Raw genomic sequence first — 20,597 nt, 5'->3', positions numbered from 1 at the left:
ACATGTAAGGACGCTACTACTACTGGGGGGGCATTACATGAAAGGACGCTACTACTACTAGGAGGGGCTTTACATGTAAGGACGCTTCTACTACTACTAAGGGGGGCATTACATGTAAGGACGCTACTACTACTGGGGGGGCATTACATGTAAGGACGCTACTACTACTAGGGGGGGCTTTACATGTAAGGACGCTACTACTACTGGGGGGGAATTACATGTAAGGACGCTACTACTACTGGGGGGGGGCTTTACATGTAAGGACGCTACTACTACTGGGAGGGCATTACATGTAAGGACGCTACTACTACTAAGGGGGGCATTACATGTAAGGACGCTACTACTACTAAGGGGGGCATTACATGTAAGGATGCTACTACTACTAAGGGGGGCATTACATGTAAGGACGCTACTACTACTGGGGGGGCATTACATGTAAGGACGCTACTACTACTAGGGGGGGCTTTACATGTAAGGACGCTTCTACTACTGGCGGGGGCTTTACATGTAAGGACGCTACTACTACTGGGAGGGCATTACATGTAAGGACGCTACTACTACTAAGGTGGGCATTACATGTAAGGACGCTACTACTACTAAGGGGGGCATTACATGTAAGGACGCTACTACTACTGGGAGGGCATTACATGTAAGGACGCTACTACTACTAAGGGGGGCATTACATGTAAGGACGCTACTACTACTGGGAGGGCATTACATGTAAGGACGCTACTACTACAGGGGGGGCATTACATGTAAGGACGCTACTACTACAGGGGGGGCATTACATGTAAGGAGGCTACTGCTACTGGGGGGGCATTACATGTAAGGACGCTACTACTACAGGGGGGGCATTACATGTAAGGACGCTACTGCTACAGGGGGGGCATTACATGTAAGGATGCTACTACTGCAGGGGGGGCATTACATGTAAGGATGCTACTACTGCAGGGGGGGCATTACATGTAAGGACGCTACTACTACTGGGAGGGCATTACATGTAAGGACGCTACTACTACAGGGGGGGTATTACATGTAAGGACGCTACTACTACAGGGGGGGCATTACATGTAAGGAGGCTACTGCTACTGGGGGGGCATTACATGCAAGGACGCTACTGCTACAGGGGGGGCATTACATGTAAGGACGCTACTGCTACAGGGGGGGCATTACATGTAAGGATGCTACTACTGCAGGGGGGGCATTACATGTAAGGATGCTACTACTACTGGGGGGGCATTACATGTAAGGACGCTGCTACTACTACTGGGGGGGCATTACATGTAAGTACGCTACTACTACTGGGGGGGCATTACTTATAAGGACGCTACTACAGGGGGAGGGTGCCTTACGTATAGGGACGCTACTATAACTGGGGGGGCATTAAGTATAAGGATGCTATTACTACTGGGGGGGCATTACGTATAAGAACGCTACTACTACTGGGGGGGCATTATATATAAGGATGGTACTACTACTGGGGGGTGGTCTTCTGTATGCCGGCGGTCGGGCTCCCGGCGCTCAGTATACCCGCGCCGGGAGCCCGACAGCCGGCATACCGACACTTATTTTCCCTCGTGGGGGTCCACGACCCCCATAGAGGGAGAATAAAATAGTGTGGTGCGCTACGCGCGCCACCGTGCCCGTAGCGTGGCGAGCGCAGCGAGCCCGCAAGGGACTCATTTGCGTTCGCCACACTGTCAGTAAGCCGGCGGTCGGGCTCCCGGCGCCGGTATGCTGGTCGCCGGGAGCCTGACCGCCGGCCAGCCGTAGTGAACCCCTACTGGGGGCGCATTACGTATAAGGACGCTACTATTACTGAGGGGGCATTACGTATAACAATGCTACTACTACTGGGGTGGGCATTACGTATAAGGACGCTACTATTACTGAGGGGGCATTACGTATAACAATGCTACTACTACTGGGGTGGGCATTACATATAAGGACGCTACTACTGGGGGAGCACTACGTTAAGGACGTTACTACTACTGGGGGGTAATTACGTATACGTACGCTTCTACTACTGGGAGGACATTACGTATAAGGACGCTACCACTACTGGGAGGGCATTACGTATAAGGACGCTACTACTACTGGGAGGGCATTACGTATAAGGACGCTAATACTACTGGGAGGACATTACGTATAAGGACGCTACCACTACTGGGAGGGCATTACGTATAAGGACGCTACTACTACTGGGAGGACATTACGTATAAGGACGCTACCACTACTGGGAGGGCATTACGTATAAGGACGCTACTACTACTGGGAGGGTATTACGTATAAGGACGCTATCACTATTGGGGGGTAATTACGTATACGTACGCTACTACTACTGGGAGGACATTACGTATAAGGACGCTACCACTACTGGGAGGGCATTACGTATAAGGACGCTACTACTACTGGGAGGGCATTACGTATAAGGGCCCTCATTCCGAGTTGTTCGCTCGCAAACTGCTTTTAGCAGCATTGCACACGCTAAGCCGCCGCCTACTGGGAGTGAATCTTAGCTTCTTAAAATTGCGATTAGCACACTTCTTAGCAGTTTCTGAGTAGCTCGAGACTTACTCTGCCATTGCGATCAGTTCAGTCAGTTTTGTTCCTGGATTGACGTCACACACACGCCCAGCGTTCGCCCAGGCACTCCCCCGTTTCTCCAGCCACTCCCGCATTTTTCCCAGAAACGGTAGAGTTTTTTTACACACACCCATAAAACGGCCAGTTTCCGCCCAGAAACACCCACTTCCTGTCAATCACATTACGATCACCAGAACGAAGAAAAAACCTCGTAATGCCGTGAGTAAAATACCTAACTGCATAGCAAATTTACTTGGCGCAGTCGCAGTGCGGACATTGCGCATGCGCGTTAGCGACTGATCGCTCCTTTGCGAAAAAAAAATAACGAGCAATCAATTCGGAATGACCCCCAAGGACGCTACTACTACTGGGAGGGCATTACGTATAAGGACGCTACTACTACTGGGGGGTAATTACATATACGTACGCTACTACTATTGGGAGGGCATTACGTATAAGGACGCTATTACTAATGGGGGGTAATTACGTATACGTACGCTACTACTACTGGGAGGACATTACGTATAAGGACGCTACCACTACTGGGAGGGCATTACGTATAAGGACGCTACTGCTACTGGGAGGGCATTACGTATAAGGACGCTACTACTACTGGGAGGGCATTACGTATAAGGACGCTACCACTACTGGGAGGGCATTACGTATAAGGACGCTACCACTACTGGGAGGGCATTACGTATAAGGACGCTACTACTACTGGGAGGGCAGTACGTATAAGGACGCTACCACTACTGGGAGGGCATTATGTATAAGGACGCTACTACTACTGGGAGGGCATTACGTATAAGGACGCTACTACTACTGGGAGGGCATTACGTATAAGGACGCTACTACTACTACTGGGAAGGCATTATGTATAAGAACGGTGCTACTACTGGGGGCGAATTACATATTAGGGCACTACTACTACTTGGGGGCATTACGTATAAGGACGATATTACTACTGGGGGGCCATTACGTATAAGGACGCTACTACTACTAGAGGGTGCACTACATATAAGGATGCTTCTACTTTATGTATAATGACGCTACTACTACTGGGGGGGAGCATTATGTATAAGGACGCTACTACTACTATTGTGGTACTATTGTGTGGCCATGACCCTTCCTTGTGAGACCTCACCCCTTTTCTGTCCCTTTGTGGAATGTGGGAGGGCGCAAATTTCTAGTTTGCCGGGGGGCGCCGAACACCCTAGCACCGGCCCTGTAGGGAAGTATAGAGGGATCTTTTGTGTATGTTGCAGTTATCAGTGATCACGGATATCATTGCTTTTGCAGCACATAAATATGTCTCCCATTAAAAGTGCAACTTAAAGAGAAATTAGATCCTATTTAAAATTAACTTTTTGTGTGAGTGTGTGAGTGTGCGTTCATGTGTATTTGTGTGTTCGTGTGTGTGTGTGGATAAATGTGTATTTGTGTGTGTATCGGTGTGTGTGTTTGTGTATTTGGGTGTGTGTTCATGTAAATTTGTGTGTAAGCGTTCGTGTGTATTTGTGTGTGCGTTCATGGGTATTGGTGTGTGTGTGTGTGTGTGTGTTCATGTGTATTTGTGTGTGTATGTGTGTGTTTGTCTCTGTTTAGATTATTTTCCAGCAGATGAGTGGTATCCAGTCAGAATGTTGACTGTCAGAATATCGATGCCAATATATCGACATGTTCTGAATGTCAACATGTGCCATGTCTACACACAGAAATGCCGACATGGGCATAATGTCTACATGTTCATTCAGTCAACATTGTGCATATCAGCAGTACGTTATAGTGCTAGATTTAGGGTAAGGGTTAGGCTAAAATAGTGAAAAATGCCATGTCGATATTGCGACAGTCGACGTGCGCAACATTGACATCATGAATATGTCAACATTATAACCATGGTAAAGGTAAGGGTGTATTTTCGCACTGGAACCAGCGTTATCAATTTGTTAATCACTATATTGTCAATCACCCATACGCAGCGGCAGGGGCGGGTTTACCGCTAGGATACACAGGCTAGGTCCCGGCTGGTGATGGAACATTGCTGCAGACTTCAGATATTCAAAATACATCTGTGCGGCCAGGCTCCAGCAGGCTGTCAGCAGACATGATTGGACAGCTGCTGCTGGGAGCCGACACCAGCTCAAGCCCACAGTCTGCTCTGTCAGTCACAGAGTAGTAGTGCCCTCCTCCTCTCCTGCACAGTGAAAACACACACACACTTCACTTGGTGCCTCCCCAGCCATTGACCTCGCCGCACGTCACGACAGGGGGTTGTAGAAGGGAGGGGAGGCTGTAAAATGACTGTCTCCTATTAAGGGACACAGTCTGCGCAAATAAGGGGCCTCCCTTTGCTGAAAGCGCTGTGTGTGGGTTGGCTCCGATCTCTGTGTCTCTCTTGCCTGTCTTGGGGGGTGGGGTGGGGGGGGGGACTCTGTCTGCCCCCCACGTGTGTGTGTGTGTGTGTGTGTGTGTGTGTGTGTGTGTGTGGAGTGTTTGGTGGTCTCCTTTAGCTATGTCCAGGGACACTGTGTCATATGCTGCAGAGGATTTATCCTCCCAGGATGATCCCATTCCATGTAATCAGGATAGCACTAGTTTAGCACAGATACCAGCAAGGGAACCAGAGTGGTTTTCCTCTATCAAATCTTGGATTTCTCAGATTTCTGACAGGGTTGCAAGTAATAAATCTGCAACCCAGGTATTACAGAGCTCTATGGCAGTATGGCCGGTTTCTGGTACCTCAGGACACCCCGCTATATACGTGCGCTTGTGCATGTCACACAAGTAGACACAGATACCGATTCTGACACTACAGATGGTGATGGTGATGGGGATGTTGCAGGGGTCCGCATCTCTTGCAAAGGGGGTGCAATTGTTGATAGAGGCTATCAGGGATGTGTTAAATGTTAATGATAATACACCTGAGCAGGTTGAGGAGGTTTTATAAACTGAAAATAAAAAAGCCTCGCTAACCTTCCCTGCGTCAAAGGAAATGAATGCTATATTTGAAAAAGCATGGGAAAACCCTGAGAAAAAATTCCAGGTCCCTAAAAGGGTCCAGGTGGCATTTACTTTCCCTGAGGAGGATATGAAAAAATGGGAAAACCTGCTGATTGTTGACGCCTCTGTGTCCAGACTCTCAAAGAATGTGGTTTTACCTGTACCGGGATCTACCTCCTTAAAGGAGCCGGCAGATAGGAAAATTGATGACACTCTTAAATCAAAGTACACTGCTTCAGTGGCCATATTATGTCCTACTATTGCTACTGCATGGATTGCAAAGGCAATAGTAAAGTGGTCGGCTACCTTACTTGAGGATTTGGATACTATGGATAGGGATGACGTTGGTTTGTATTGACGCAACATACATGATTCTGCAGGTTATATGGTAGAATCCATGAAAGACCTGGGTTCCCTGGCTGCGGGAATTTCTTCCATGTCTGTTTCAGCTCGTCAGGGACTGTGGCTCCGCCATTGGTCGGCCAACGCGGAATCCAGAAGGAGTGTGGAGTCGCTACCCTATACAGGTCAGGCTCTCTTTGGGGAAGCTCTAGACACGTGGATATCCACTGCTACAGCGGGTAAGTCTCCGTTTCTTCCCTCAGCAGCACCTGCTCCGAAGAAATCTTTCTCTTCATCTGCTCCGCAGTCCTTTCGGCCTATCAACCCCAGGAAGGCCAGAACATCCAACAGCTTCTTTAGGGGAGGTTGGGTTACGTTCAAGAAACCTGCCGCTGCAGGTTCCCAGGAACAAAAGCCTGCTTCAGGTACGCCAAAGTCCTCCGCATGACGGTGGACTGCACGCCCCGGTGGTGAGGCCAGTGGGGGCGAGACTCGGACACTTCAGTCATGTCTGGGTATCATCCGGTCTGGATCCCTGGGTGATAGATATTGTGTCTCAGGGATACAGGCTGGAATTTCAAAGTCTCCCTCCTCATCGCTTTTTCAAGTCAGGCTTACCTACTCTGTTGGAGGACAGCACAGTACTACAAGAAGCTGTCCAAAAGCTGGTGGAGGCACAGGTCATTGTGCCAGTGCCACCTCACATGCTGACCAAAGGTTACTATTCAAACCTTTTCGTGGTACAGAAACCGGATGGTTCTTTCAGGCCCATTCTGAACCTGAAATCATTGAACCCCTTTCTAAAGGAGTTCAAGTTCAAGTCTCTCAGGGCAGTGAAATCAGGTTTGGAAGAAGGGGAATTCCTGGTATCACTGGATATCAAGGATGCGTACATCCACATTCCGATCTGGCTGCCGCATCAGGCGTATCTCTGTTTCGCATTGCTGGACTGTCATTTCCAGTTCCAGGCCCTGCCATTTGGCCTCTCCACAGCACCAAGGGTGTTTACCAAGGTGATGGCGGAAATGATAATTCTCCTCCGCAAGCAAGGGGTGAACATCATTCCATATCTGGATGATCTGCTGATAAAGGCATCATCCAAGGAGAAGCTACTGCAGTCCATTGTTCTCACAACACAACTGCTCCAGAGTCACGGTTGGATTCTGAACCTTCCAAAGTCACATTTGGAACCAACCCAGAGATTGTCATTTCTGGGAATGATCCTGGATACGGAAGTGCAGCGGGTGTTTCTTCAGCAGGAAAAGGTGTTGGTGATACAAGCTATGAGCTGGGATGTCCTGAAGCCGGCCCGGGTGTCAGTACATCAATGCATTCGCCTGTTGGGAAAAATGGTGGCTTCTTACGAGGCTCTCCAGTACGGGAGGTTCCACGCTTGGACCTTCCAACTGGATCTACTGGACAAGTGGTCGGGATCTCACCTCCGCATGCACCAGAGAATTTGTCTGTCACCAAGGGAAAGGTTTTCACTCCTCTGGTGGCTCCAATTGCCTCACCTTCTGGAGGGTCGCAGGTTTGGGATTCAGGACTGGGTCCTTCTAACCACGGATGCGAGCCTCCGGGGGTGGGGAGCAGTCACTCAAGGAGTAACCTTCCAAGGACGGTGGTCAAGCCTGGAAGCCAGCATGCCCATCAACATCCTAGAACTAAGAGCCATCTACAACGGTCTTCTTCAGGCGGCCCCTCTTCTGAGAAATCGGGCCATTCAAGTGCAGTCGGACAACGTAACAATAGTGGCTTACATAAACCGACAAGGCGGAACGAAGAGCAGAGCGGCAATGTCAGAGGTGACAAGAATACTCCTCTGGACAGAAAGACATGCGTTAGCACTGTCAGCCATCTTCATTCTGGGAGTAGACAACTGGGAAGCAGACTTCCTCAGCAGTCACGATCTCCATCCAGGAGAGTGGGGCCTCCATCCGGAGGTGTTCAAGGAAATAACAGATCTTTGGGGCCTACCCCAAATAGACATGATGGCCTCTCGTCTCAACAAGAAGCTTTGGCATTATTGTTCCAGGTCGACGGACCCACAGGCAGTGGCAGTGGACATCCTGGTGTCTCCGTGGGTGTTCCAGTCAGTGTACGTGTTTCCACCACTCCCACTCATCCCAAGAATCCTAAAGCTCATAAGGAGAACAAGGGTTCAAGCGATCCTCATTGCCCCAGACTTTCCCTGAAGGGCTTGGCACTCGGACCTTCTGAATCTACTGCGAGAAGATCCAAGGCCTCTTCCTCTTCGGGAGGACCTACTGCAGCAGGGGCCGTTCGCCTATCAAGACTTACCGCGGCTACGTTTGACGGCATGAAAGTTGAGCGTCTGATACTTGCTCGGAAGGGCATTCCGAAGGTCATTCCTAGCCTGATACAGGCTAGGAAAGAGGTAACATCTAAACATTACCATCGTATTTGGAAGAAATATGTCTCTTGGTGTGAATCCAAGAAGTTTCCTACGGTGGAGTTTCAACTCGGACGTTTCCTCCTCTTCCTGCAAGCAGGTGTGGATATGGGCCTGAGGTTAGGATCTGTGAAGGTCCAGATTTCGGCCCTGTCTATTTTCTTTCAGAAACAATTGGCGGCCCTCCCTGAGGTTCAGACCTTTTTGAAGGGAGTTCTGCATATCCAACCTCCCTTTGTTTCGCCTAAGGCGCCTTGGGACCTTAACGTGGTGTTGCAGTTCCTCCAGTCGGATTGGTTTGAACTTCTACAGGAGGTAGAGGTCAAATTTCTTACATGGAAGGCGGTCACTTTGTTGGCCTTAGCTTCTGCTAGACGTGTGTCCGAGCTGGGGGCTTTATCCTGTAAAAGCCCTTACTTGATCTTCCACGAAGATAGAGCTGAGCTCCGGACACGTCAGCAGTTTCTTCCGAAGGTTGTGTCGGCATTTCATATCAACCAACCTATTGTAGTGCCAGTTGCTACTGACTCCTCAATTACGTCAAAGTCCTTGGATGTCGTAAGGGCTCTGAAGATATATGTGAAGAGAACTTCTCGTCACAGAAAGTCAGACTCTCTGTTTGTCCTATATGATCCCAAGAAAAATTGGGTGTCCTGCTTCTCAGCAGACGATTTCTCACTGGATCAGGTTCACTATCCAGCACGCTTATTCTACAGCAGGACTGCCGTGTCCAAAATCTGTTAAGGCCCACTCTGTTCGTAAGGTGGGGTCTTCCTGGGCGGCTGCCCGGGGTGTCTTGGCAGTGCAACTTTGCCGAGCTGCAACTTGGTCTGGGTTGAACGCGTTTGCAAAGTTTTATAAGTTCGATACTTTGACAACTTCAGATCATCAGAGGCCAATCAGTTCTGCAGGAGCCTCCGTGCTCTCCCTTCCGTTCTGGAAGCTTTGGTACATCCCCATGGTACTAATGTGGATCCCAGCATCCTCTAGGACAGTGGTTCTCAAACTCAGTCCTCAGGACCCCACACAGTGCATGTTTTTCAGGTAACCCAGCAAGTTCACAGGTGTATTAATTACTCACTGACACATTTTAAAAGGTCCGCAGGTGGAGCTAATTATGTCACGTGTGATTCTGTGAGGAGACCTGCAAAACATGCACCGTGTGGGGTCCTGAGGACCGAGTTTGAGAACCTGTGCTCTAGGATGTAAAAGAAAATAGGATTTTGGTACCTAACGGTAAATCCTTTCCTCGTAGTCTGTAGAGGATGCTGGGCGCACGCCCGCCCAGCACTTTGTTTTCCTGCAGATGTTATTTGGTTCGGTACTGCTTCATTTTAGTTGAGTACTGCATTCAGTGGCGGAACTAGCGAGCGGTGGGCCCAGGTGCGACAAAATGCTTTGGGCCCCCCCCCACACATCCCATCCAAGTCCACCCCCTCACCCCTGGAGAGGATCTGGTAAGGGGGACCTGCTCAGGGAAGTGGATACCTAGCAATAGTGCCGTAACTAGACATTTTAGCACTGTGTGCAAGAAACGGCATCAGAGCCTCACCCCTGAATGCAAAACAGGGGCAGTGCGCGCCGTAGGCGCGCGCAAAAATACATAGTGGCGTGGCTTCGTGGGGAAGGCCACAAAATAATACCAACACAGTAGTCTCCATTATTCAAATTACGCCGCACAGTAGCACCACTACACCAGGTAGAGGCCCTTTTACACCTTATAGCGAACAGATTCCTCTTTTTACACATAACAGCAGACAGCGTGCCCTTTTTACACATAATGGCTGACAGCGTGCCCTTTTTACACATAACGGCAGACAGCGTGCCCTTTTTACACATAACGGCAGACCGCGTGCCCTTGTTACACATAACGGCAGACCGCGTGCCCTTGTTACACATAGCGGCAGACAGCGTACACTTTTTACACATAACGGCAGACAGCGTACCCTTTTTACACATAACGGCAGACAGTGTACCCTTTTTACACATAACGGCAGACAGCGTACACTTTTTACACATAACGGCAGACAGCGTACCCTTTTTACACATTACGGCAGACAGCATCCCCTTTTTGCACATAACGGCAGACAGCATCCCCTTTTTACACATTACGGCAGGCAGATTCCTCCTTTTTACACATAGCAGCAGGCAGATTCCCCATTTTTACACATTACGTCAGGCAGATTACCCCTTTTTACACATTACGGCAGGCAGATTCCCAATTTTTACACATTACGTCAGGCAGATTACCCCTTTTTACACATTACGTCAGGCAGTCCCCCCTTTTTACACATTGCGGCAGGCTGATTCCCCATTTTTACACATTACGTCAGGCAGTCCCCCCTTTTTACACATTACGGCAGGCAGATTACCCCTTTTTACACATTGCGGCAGGCAGTCCCCCATTTTTACACGTAGCGGCAGGCTGATTCCCCTTTTTACACATAGCGGCAGGCAGTCCCCCTTTTTTACACTTAGCGGCAGGCAGGCCCAAGAAAGGAAGAAGGAAATAAAAAGAAAAAAAGAAAGAAGAATTCTACTTACCCTCTCCGCTGGCTCAGGCTCCTCGGTGCAGCCGCGTCAGACGATTCCCGGGCAGGAAAGAATGAGGAGAAGGGAGGTGGAGGAGGGAGCCACAGCAGCGCTTTGTTACTGGTGGAGGCGCTGCTGCTGCTGCCCCTCTGCTTCCCTATAGGCTGTCTTCCGAGAACAGCCTATAGGGAAGCAGAGGGGCAGCAGCGCCTCCACCTGTAACAAAGCGCTGCTGCGGCTCCCTCCTTCACCTCCCTCCTCCTCCTTCTCCCCCGTACCGCTGCTCCTCTCATCTCCGGGCGGCTGTGCCTGTGGGCACATCCATGTTGCCGTCCCTAGCTGGGGACAGCGCTGGGGCAGCTTGTCTGTCCCCAGCGCTTGGTGCGTGGCGGCGGGTGTCCGGTGCAGGGATTACCTTTTTCCCTGCACCGGACCAGAGACTGCGAGGGCGTTTGAATCTTGGCGCCCTCCGGGAGCCAATCGCGGCTCCCGGAGCGGCAGCCAATCGGAGAGGGACGCGGCGAGCCAATCGGCGCTCGCCGCGTCATAGGCCCCGCCCCCGGCGTCAGACGCCGGGCGGGAGCCAGAAGAGGAGCCCGCGCGCAGGAGCGCGAAGAAGAGGACGACGGCGGAGAGGATCGCGTGGAAGAAGAGAGAAGACACCGCCGGGAGAAGACGCCGCGCCGCGGTGAAGAGGTCCTGAGGCCGCGGAAGAGGCCAGAAGACGCCAGGCCCCTTGAAGAAGATGTCCAGCGGCGGCTGGACGCGGAGAAGAGTCGGAGGCGCCGCTGGCCAGGACGGGTCAGCGGCAGAAGACGGTGGAGGCCCCCGGATTAGGTGAGGCCTCAGTGAGGCTATCTGTCCCCCTTCCCTTTTCCTCCCTCGACCACCAGGGACAGGCATTAGGCCCGAGGGCACAATTCAGGCACTAGGCCTGTGGCGCAGCTAGGAGTTTGGGCCCAATATTTGATTAGGTGGTTTGGGCATTAGGCCCAAGCCACCCTCTTCCGGTGTGCACCAGTTAGGCGGGCACTAGGCCCGGGGGTATATCAGGCACTAGGCCTGTGGGGCATTAGAGGGCATTAGGCCCTAGTGTATTTTGGCCAGTTAGGTACAGATAAGGTGACCCTGGGCACAAGGCCCAGGTCACCCAACGGGCAGCAAGTTAGGCGGGCGCTAGGCCCGTGGGCGAAATCAGGCCTCCGGCCTGTGTGCAGCTAGGGGGCGCTAGGCCCAGTGAATTAGAGCCCCCGAGGTGAATACAGGTGGCCCTGGGCGCTAGGCCCAGGCCACCCCGAGGTATTTAGGAAGGCAGATCTGAGGCCCACCTAAGGGAAGGCACAGGAGGTGGGTAGGCCGTGCGGTGCCCACCCCCTTCCAGCGGCAGGTAGGGATTTAAAGGGACAACACCGTGTGATATTGCATTCCGATATTGTGATGTATGTTGTTACCGTGCAGGGCAAAGTGTCTGTGTTTGCATAGTTTTGTTGCACCACACCCACAGAGCTAGTTTGAGGGCTCTGCCGTTGTATTTAGTATAGGGTGTGACACTAGGGTAGAGTTAGGCCCTGCACGGCTGTTTCTCTTTGCCTCCTTACAGGGACCTGTGAGTGGAGAAGATCGGAGTGCAAGACTTGTGACAGTGAGTAGCATCCGTGTACGTTTGTCCCTTGTTTGTCCCCGAGCGCCGGAGTCGGGATTGCTCACGGACGTGAGAATCCTTTTCATCACACTACGTGCGAAAGCGCGAGTGTGTGAAATCTGGGTGGCTGAGGCTTTGTGCCGGTGATGACCATTCACCCAACCGGTGAAGGTCTCGGCCACCCCTGGGGTATCCCCTGTTCCAGTGGAAGAAGGGTCGATACCCCCTTTAATGTAAACCATTCTCTCCTCAGCTCGGTCGTCGGTCAGCTCCGAGAGGGAATCGCCGTGTCCGGATCCGAGTGAAGATTTCCAGGTCCGTTGAGGGTTCCGGTACCTGAAGGTGAGAGAGAGCGGCGCCTGGTGAGTACTGAGTCTACACCTGCACGGCAGCAGGCACCACACGCACGCACCGCAGCTCCACCCTCTCACACTTGGCGTAGTCGGCAGGATCAAAGAGACCGGATCACGGACACAATGTGGAACGCCACCAAGAAGACCTCCCTGCGGACGGCTCCGGAGAAGACTCGCCCCCGGACGTGGGCGGACCAGAGCGACTGGGTGACGGTGTCTGGGGCAGACATCCTGAAGATGGTGCAGCGGTCGGTCCAGCGTGGAAAAGAAGAGCGCCGGGAGAAGGGGCGTAAGAAGGCCGCTGTGACGCCCTGCAAGAAATGTTGGCAAACAGGACACTTTGCCGGCGAGTGTACTTGGCGAGAGACGTCCCCAAGGAAGGTGGTCCAGGAAGCGGACCGAAGACGTCAGCAGGGCCAAGCGAAGAAGGAGTCCTAGTGTTTGCTCTGCGGAAACTACGGGCATGAGCACAACAGTTGTCCTTGGGAAGAAGAGTTGAGCGAAGACGAGGTTGATTACCAGTGTGAAAGCTGTGGAGATCCCCGACATCGGCTCCTGGAATGCCCATGGACGGAAGACAGGACGGACTACGAGACCACGGTGAAGCAGATGACGGAGTCTCGTCAGCAGCTTTGGGACCGGGTGGCTGCAGAGCCTGTGTGTGCGCTCTGCGAGGCGAGAGGACATGCGCTTCCCGATTGTCCGTGGGATGAAGACCGGATGATTGCGGATGGTCGCGCCCAGAGATGGGAGGAGGAAACCAGGGAGATGGAGCGGAAGGCCTTGCTTGAAGTTACTTCGCAGGTGTCCATTTCCTCTGAGCCGGAACCAACGGGTGTAGATTCCCCAGTGAAGGAGGTGGACCAGGAACCTGTCTTGGAGAAGGTGGCAGTGGCCCTCCCTTGTTGGAAGTGTCGGCGACCAGGACATGCGGCCAGTGAGTGCCCCTGGGAAGATGCCGCGGACCTACTCTGTCCCAGGAAAGTGACCCCAGTAAGGCAGAATCCTTTCCCGCATGAGGCGGAGGTGGACGACTGGGAGGTGGAGAGACCACGCTGCCAAGGAAAGCGTGAAGACCCAGTGACTGAGACGTCCGGAATCTCTCCACGATGGAACCGTCCACGACCAGGACGTGCGGAACAGGAGTGTCCTGGGTACCAAGAGATGCCAGCGGAAGCAAAGGAGTACGCCGAGGAAGTAACGATGCCAGCGGAAGCAAAGGAGTTCGCTGAGGAAACAGAGGTGCCAGCGGAAAGGACTAAGTACGCTGAGGAGGAAAATAATACCCCAGTCCAGATATCGGAGGAGGACTCGGACTACGGTGAGCTGTCCGCCGACGAATCCCTCCCAGAACAGATGGAGGACGACTCTGGCATCGGAAGCGCCGACGAGAGTGACTGGCAGGATCGGGTGGAGTCAGGCTCCCAGTTGAATGCCCTCCGTGAAGAGGAGGAGATAGTCCTGGAGCAAGAATACCTGCCAGGAGTGCCGAAATGGACGGACGTACGGGGACAGGACTGTGATGCCGTGGGAGGAACCGTTCCAGAGGAAGACACAGGACCTTTGGAGATGCCCCACGAGGAAATTCGACATGTGGTGGCTGTTGCCCGGGAGGAAACGGATGCCCCGGAGGATTCCGCTGTTGGGTGGTGGTCGATACCACACCCGGAAGACAGGGACGAAGCCACAGACGATAAAGGAGGTCAAGAGTGGGTGACTGTTGTCCCCGTGGAGGAAGATTCCCCTTGGTGGCCAACGTCGAGCGACCGTGAGGAGATGCCACTCCCCCAGAGGATCCGCCGATGGAGGTCAGGACGTAAGAGGAACCCGGAGCTGGAAGAGGAAGGGTGTGGGGTCACGGCCGGTCCAGGCTGGGCCTTCGAACACCACCTCGCCAGAGGGACCTCGGAATTCCCTGACCCGCGGACGATGGACGTTGTGAAGAACTTTGTAGGGACTACAAAGGAAAAAGGGGGGGGAAATGTAAGGATGTGCCCTGTGGGCACATCCATGTTGCCGTCCCTAGCTGGGGACAGCGCTGGGGCAGCTTGTCTGTCCCCAGCGCTTGGTGCGTGGCGGCGGGTGTCCGGTGCAGGGATTACCTTTTTCCCTGCACCGGACCAGAGACTGCGAGGGCGTTTGAGTCTTGGCGCCCTCCGGGAGCCAATCGCGGCTCCCGGAGCGGCAGCCAATCGGAGAGGGACGCGGCGAGCCAATTGGCGCTCGCCGCGTCATAGGCCCCGCCCCCGGCGTCTGACGTCAGACGCCGGGCGGGAGCCAGAAGAGGAGCCCGCGCGCAGGAGCGCGAAGAAGAGGACGACGGCGGAGAGGATCGCGTGGAAGAAGAGAGAAGACACCGCCGGGAGAAGACGCCGGGCCGCGCCGAAGAGCGGTGAAGAGGTCCTGAGGCCGCGGAAGAGGCCAGAAGACGCCAGGCCCCTTGAAGAAGATGTCCAGCGGCGGCTGGACGCGGAGAAGAGTCGGAGGCGCCGCTGGCCAGGACGGGTCAGCGGCAGAAGACGGTGGAGGCCCCCGGATTAGGTGATGCCTCAGTGAGGCTATCTGTCCCCCTTCCCTTTTCCTCCCTCGACCACCAGGGACGGGCATTAGGCCCGAGGGCACAATTCAGGCACTAGGCCTGTGGCGCAGCTAGGAGTTTGGGCCCAATATTTGATTAGGTGGTTTGGGCATTAGGCCCAAGCCACCCTCTTCCGTCCGGTGTGCACCAGTTAGGCGGGCACTAGGCCCGGGGGTATATCAGGCACTAGGCCTGTGGGGCATTAGAGGGCATTAGGCCCTAGTGTATTTTGGCCAGTTAGGTACAGATAAGGTGACCCTGGGCACAAGGCCCAGGTCACCCAACGGGCAGCAAGTTAGGCGGGCGCTAGGCCCGTGGGCGAAATCAGGCCTCCGGCCTGTGTGCAGCTAGGGGGCGCTAGGCCCAGTGAATTAGAGCCCCCGAGGTAAATACAGGTGGCCCTGGGCGCTAGGCCCAGGCCACCCCGAGGTATTTAGGAAGGCAGATCTGAGGCCCACCTAAGGGAAGGCACAGGAGGTGGGTAGGCCGTGCGGTGCCCACCCCCTTCCAGCGGCAGGTAGGGATTTAAAGGGACAACACCGTGTGATATTGCATTCCGATATTGTGATGTATGTTGTTACCGTGCAGGGCAAAGTGTCTGTGTTTGCATAGTTTTGTTGCACCACACCCACAGAGCTAGTTTGAGGGCTCTGCCGTTGTATTTAGTATAGGGTGTGACACTAGGGTAGAGTTAGGCCCTGCACGGCTGTTTCTCTTTGCCTCCTTACAGGGACCTGTGAGTGGAGAAGATCGGAGTGCAAGACTTGTGACGGTGAGTAGCATCCGTGTACGTTTGTCCCTTGTTTGTCCCCGAGCGCCGGAGTCGGGATTGCTCACGGACGTGAAAATCCTTTTCATCACACTACGTGCGAAAGCGCGAGTGTGTGAAATCTGGGTGGCTGAGGCTTTGTGCCGGTGATGACCATTCACCCAACCGGTGAAGGTCGCGGCCACCCCTGGGGTATCCCCTGTTCCAGTGGAAGAAGGGTCGATACCCCCTTTAATGTAAACCATTCTCTCCTCAGCTCGGTCGTCGGTCAGCTCCGAGAGGGAATCGCCGTGTCCGGATCCGAGTGAAGATTTCCAGGTCCGTTGAGGGTTCCAGTACCTGAAGGTGAGAGAGAGCGGCGCCTGGTGAGTACTGAGTCTACACCTGCACGGCAGCAGGCACCACATGCACCTCGCCGTCCCACCTCTCACAGCGGCATGTAATGAGTCAGTTTGACTCATTACATGCTTGGGCTCCTGGACAGAGGCGGGCCCCAGTGCAGTGCACTGCTTGCACTGCCGGTAGATCCGCCTCTGACTGCATTGTTACTTGGTAAGTAATGATTCAGCTGTTGCTGTGTAGTTCAAGCTTGTTGGCTTGACGTGCCTTGTATGTGTGAGCTGGTATGAATCTCACCACTATCTGTGTATAATCCTTCTCTCGAAGTATGTCGTCTCCTGGGGCACAGTTTCTAGACTGTCTGGTAGGAGGGGCATAGAGGGAGGAGCCAGCCCATACTCTCAAACTCTTAAAGTGCCAGTGGCTACTGGTGGACCCGTCTATACCCCTTGGTACTAATGTAGACCCCAGTATCCTCTACGGACTACGAGAAAAGGATTTACCGGTAGGTACCAAAATTCTATTATTTCAGCATTTGCAGCCAACTATTGATCTGTTTACAGAAAATCGCCCCTTGATAACTGTTCTAGCCCAACTGGCTAGAGCCCAGATCAGATCATCTGCAGGGCACTTCTCTGGAAGCGGTGACTCATACTAATATATTACTGGACAAATAAGCCTTATAGGATGTTTTTTGGGGGCGTTTGGTTATATATGTGTACAAGTGTATTGTGTAAATAAAATTAAACTTCTGCAAAGAAGATATAAATAACAAAAGTGAGCAATTTGTAGGAAAATTTGAATGAAAACATTTTTAGAGATATTAAAACAAATGTTAAGGTGAGGGGGGAAAAGAGACATTTCAATAAAATAAAGACAACAGAAGTAGGTGAGTGACGTGCAGCAAATTTATAGGGAATGAGGATTATGTAGTGTTGAACACGTCTGGCAAAATTACATAGCAACAGGTTAAGGGTCCAGGCCCCACAGGCGCCAAAGTACTGTGAGGTATACAGTGAGTCCTGCATTTGGATCAGCACACAGCATTAGAAATGGCCATTGGTGTGTTCCCCATCGATAGTTGTCATCGATGATAAAACAGTGGCCATCAATGGTCATCAAATATGCTATGTGAGACTATCGATGGTTTCACACATCAGTGGTTATCCCTGTTATTTCTGTGAATGACCCGCAGGCCAATCACAGCCTGGGGAGGGGGAGAGGGGGGCTTCACTTTTTTCAGGGGTGGAGCTATGCTCCGGGTCCTGACACCTTGAGAATAAAAAATAATATTAATTTATGATGTGCCATCGATGGAATCAATCTGGTTCTCTCCCATCAATGGGAAAAGCATTCAACATCGGCCAGAAACCATCGATGATTAGGAATCATCGATGGTCGATAGCTATCCCACAGCATGCACACTGCAGTAGCAGCAGCATCCAGCATGAGCTTGATAGCTGAGTGCTGATAGGTGTGCACTATTTGTGGTGTACACAGGTGATAATAGTGGACACCTGCGGAATCTGATTATGAAGTGGGTCACACAATGAGACTTAACCAGGCGTTCAGGTTCATTGTAGTGTGGCAATGTACAGCCGTACTTACAGTACTAACACTAGATAGCGGAACTGAAGTGGAAAAACGACAGGAACATCCACCCATGTATATGGCAGGGGCAGTTTCTCTGTCTGAGTTCGGCCTCCCGTATCTGAGTCTGTGTACGCAACCACTTTATGGTCTGTGACACCCACATAACGCGCCTTTATGATGAACCATCTCGGAGCGCTAAGACACCTCCCTGTCACTGCCCAAAAACGCCCACTACATAGCTAGGACGCAGGCACAGTGTGACTTAGACGCATGTGCAGCAGCAAACAATCGCTCCACCGCTTCTGCCATCGGCAGTACGTGCGGGCGAGACAGAATCAGACCATTAGGTTTGTGCCGATTGCTTTGGAATGATGTCAAAACTGTTCTGCCCATCTCTGATGATTGGAAGCAGTGGCAGCAACGGGCTTCAGCATGTACGACTTCAAGGCGTCTAACTTACCGGATCAGATTGGCGCGTTGGCTTAGCACTGCACAATGAATTCACAATCAAATATAGATACACTGGGGGCTGCTCTCTCAAGTTGCCCCCTCCACCCTGATATTCCGTGCTTATCACTAACCCCCCCCCCCATCAATCATTAAACACTTGTGTCACATCCCCATATAGTTGTTCATTTTAATATCACATTCTGCACTGGATTTAGTAATTGCATTGATACCAGCCTCCCTCAGTTATCTGATTCTGCATCTGCACATAGAGATTCTATGGGCGCCATCCTCTGCCCTGACAGCCGGGCCTCAGTATCTGTCAATTTAATCTTTACGCTTCTTTCAAACCCAACACTGTTCCTGCCTGAAATGTGCTGGATAGTTGTGCTTGTTAGTCTGACCCATCTGATAACCCCCCTTATGTATTGTACTTTCTCTATGCAGCTTTCTGGCCTCATCTGTCTCGCTGCATACATCAGCTTAGAATGCCTCGTACCACATATCTCCTGGATGAAGACACTTGTGGCTTACTGGTACCGCAAGCAGCAAGAGGACCTCATCCTGCGGGAGGTGGAGATCATTGCCCTGGAGAAGGTGGATGAGAAGAGAAAGGCCTTTCTGGAGAATATGATGAGTCCGGAACTGGATAAATTAAGCCTGGAAGAGACTCACACAGGGGGACACATGTCAGAGCTTGTGTGGCACTATAAGTATAACACGCTGCAAGCAATAACCGGGAGAAAAGACAGCGGAGAGTTACAGAGCGAGGCAGAAGTGGAATGAGTAGGGACAGAGCCAACACAGACAGCACTTATTAACCCTTTCCTGTGTGGTGCGTTACATGTTAACCGACACCATGGCTTCAACATTTTTAATACTTCAGTTAACCAGTTACAGTGATTTCATTTTTTAGTGTTTAAAAAAAATAAAAATCAATAGCAAAATTGTTAAAAATAATAAAAATAATACAATGTCTTATCTGTTTGCCAAACAGTATTTTCAATAAGTAGAACAATAAATATATTCCAAATCTGTTCAAATGTTCTCCTGTTAATTCCGCCTCCCCTGCCTCCCCTCTGTGTGTGTTTTTGGTGCAAAGAAGAAGAAGAGAGAAGATTACAGGGTAGGTGCACTGGTGGGATCAGCTTTGTGGAGCTAAATTGTTTATACCGTAGGAATTAAAGCAATAGATACTGCAGGAGGTGGTAGAACATCGCTATGTGCACTGTTTAGTACTTTAGTTGAAAGGGGCAGTTCTAAAGGGTCATGAGGGTGCATGTAACATATGTATGAATGAAACGTACGTAGGCGTGATTGTGCAGGAACTCATTCATTTACAAACAAATAATACATTCCCAAATGTCAAAATATAATTAAAAATACCATGTACAGGTATGTAGGGCACAAGGTTTTTGGCATTTAATTAGTTAGATTATAGCTATAAAGTATGTATATAGGGGGTAATTCCAAGTTGATCGCAGCAGGATTTATGATAGCAATTGGGCAAAACAATGTGCACTGCAGGGGAGGCAGATATAACATGTGCAGAAAGAGTTAGATTTGGGTGGGTTATTTTATTTCTGTGCAGGGTAAATACTGGCTGCTTTATTTTTACACTGCAAATTAGATTGCAGATTGAACACACCACACCCAAATCTAACTCTCTCTGCACATGTTACATCTGCCTCCCCTGCAGTGCACATGGTTTTGCCCAATTGCTATCAAAAATCCTGCTGCAATCAACTTGGAATGACCCCCATAATTAGTTAGATATTTACCCACATTAATGTTCAACAGGATGTAATGCCATTTTTTGCACAGTCCCAGTGCAGGTGCAAAGTCAGGGGAATTTCCTTTTTTAAGGAAAAAATATTGGGACTTGGTTTAGAACCGCTGGAGCACCCCCTCCCTAATTAGTTAATTTTGGTTTTAATTAGCGTAATTTGGCTAATAACGACAAGCCATTTTTGTTGTGATATTCTGCAAAGTGCAGAATAATG

The 20,597-nt window shown here is 51.4% G+C and overlaps 1 protein-coding gene across 2 annotated transcripts in view; it reads left to right on the top strand.

The window, feature by feature from the left end:
- Positions 1–19,637, top strand: part of LOC134958395 (uncharacterized) — a 40,192-nt gene extending 20,555 nt beyond the window's left edge. For both annotated transcript variants that reach the window (XM_063940966.1, XM_063940965.1), the window contains one exon: positions 19,042–19,637. In XM_063940966.1, the coding sequence (XP_063797036.1) occupies positions 19,042–19,380 (339 nt within the window). In that variant the 3' untranslated portion in view covers positions 19,381–19,637. The remainder of the gene's footprint in view (positions 1–19,041) is intronic.
- The last annotated feature ends 960 nt before the right edge of the window (positions 19,638–20,597 follow it).

Source organism: Pseudophryne corroboree, chromosome 9, assembly GCF_028390025.1.
Source record: "Pseudophryne corroboree isolate aPseCor3 chromosome 9, aPseCor3.hap2, whole genome shotgun sequence".
Taxonomy (NCBI): domain Eukaryota; kingdom Metazoa; phylum Chordata; class Amphibia; order Anura; family Myobatrachidae; genus Pseudophryne; species Pseudophryne corroboree.
This window is presented reverse-complemented; position numbering and strand designations above follow the sequence as displayed.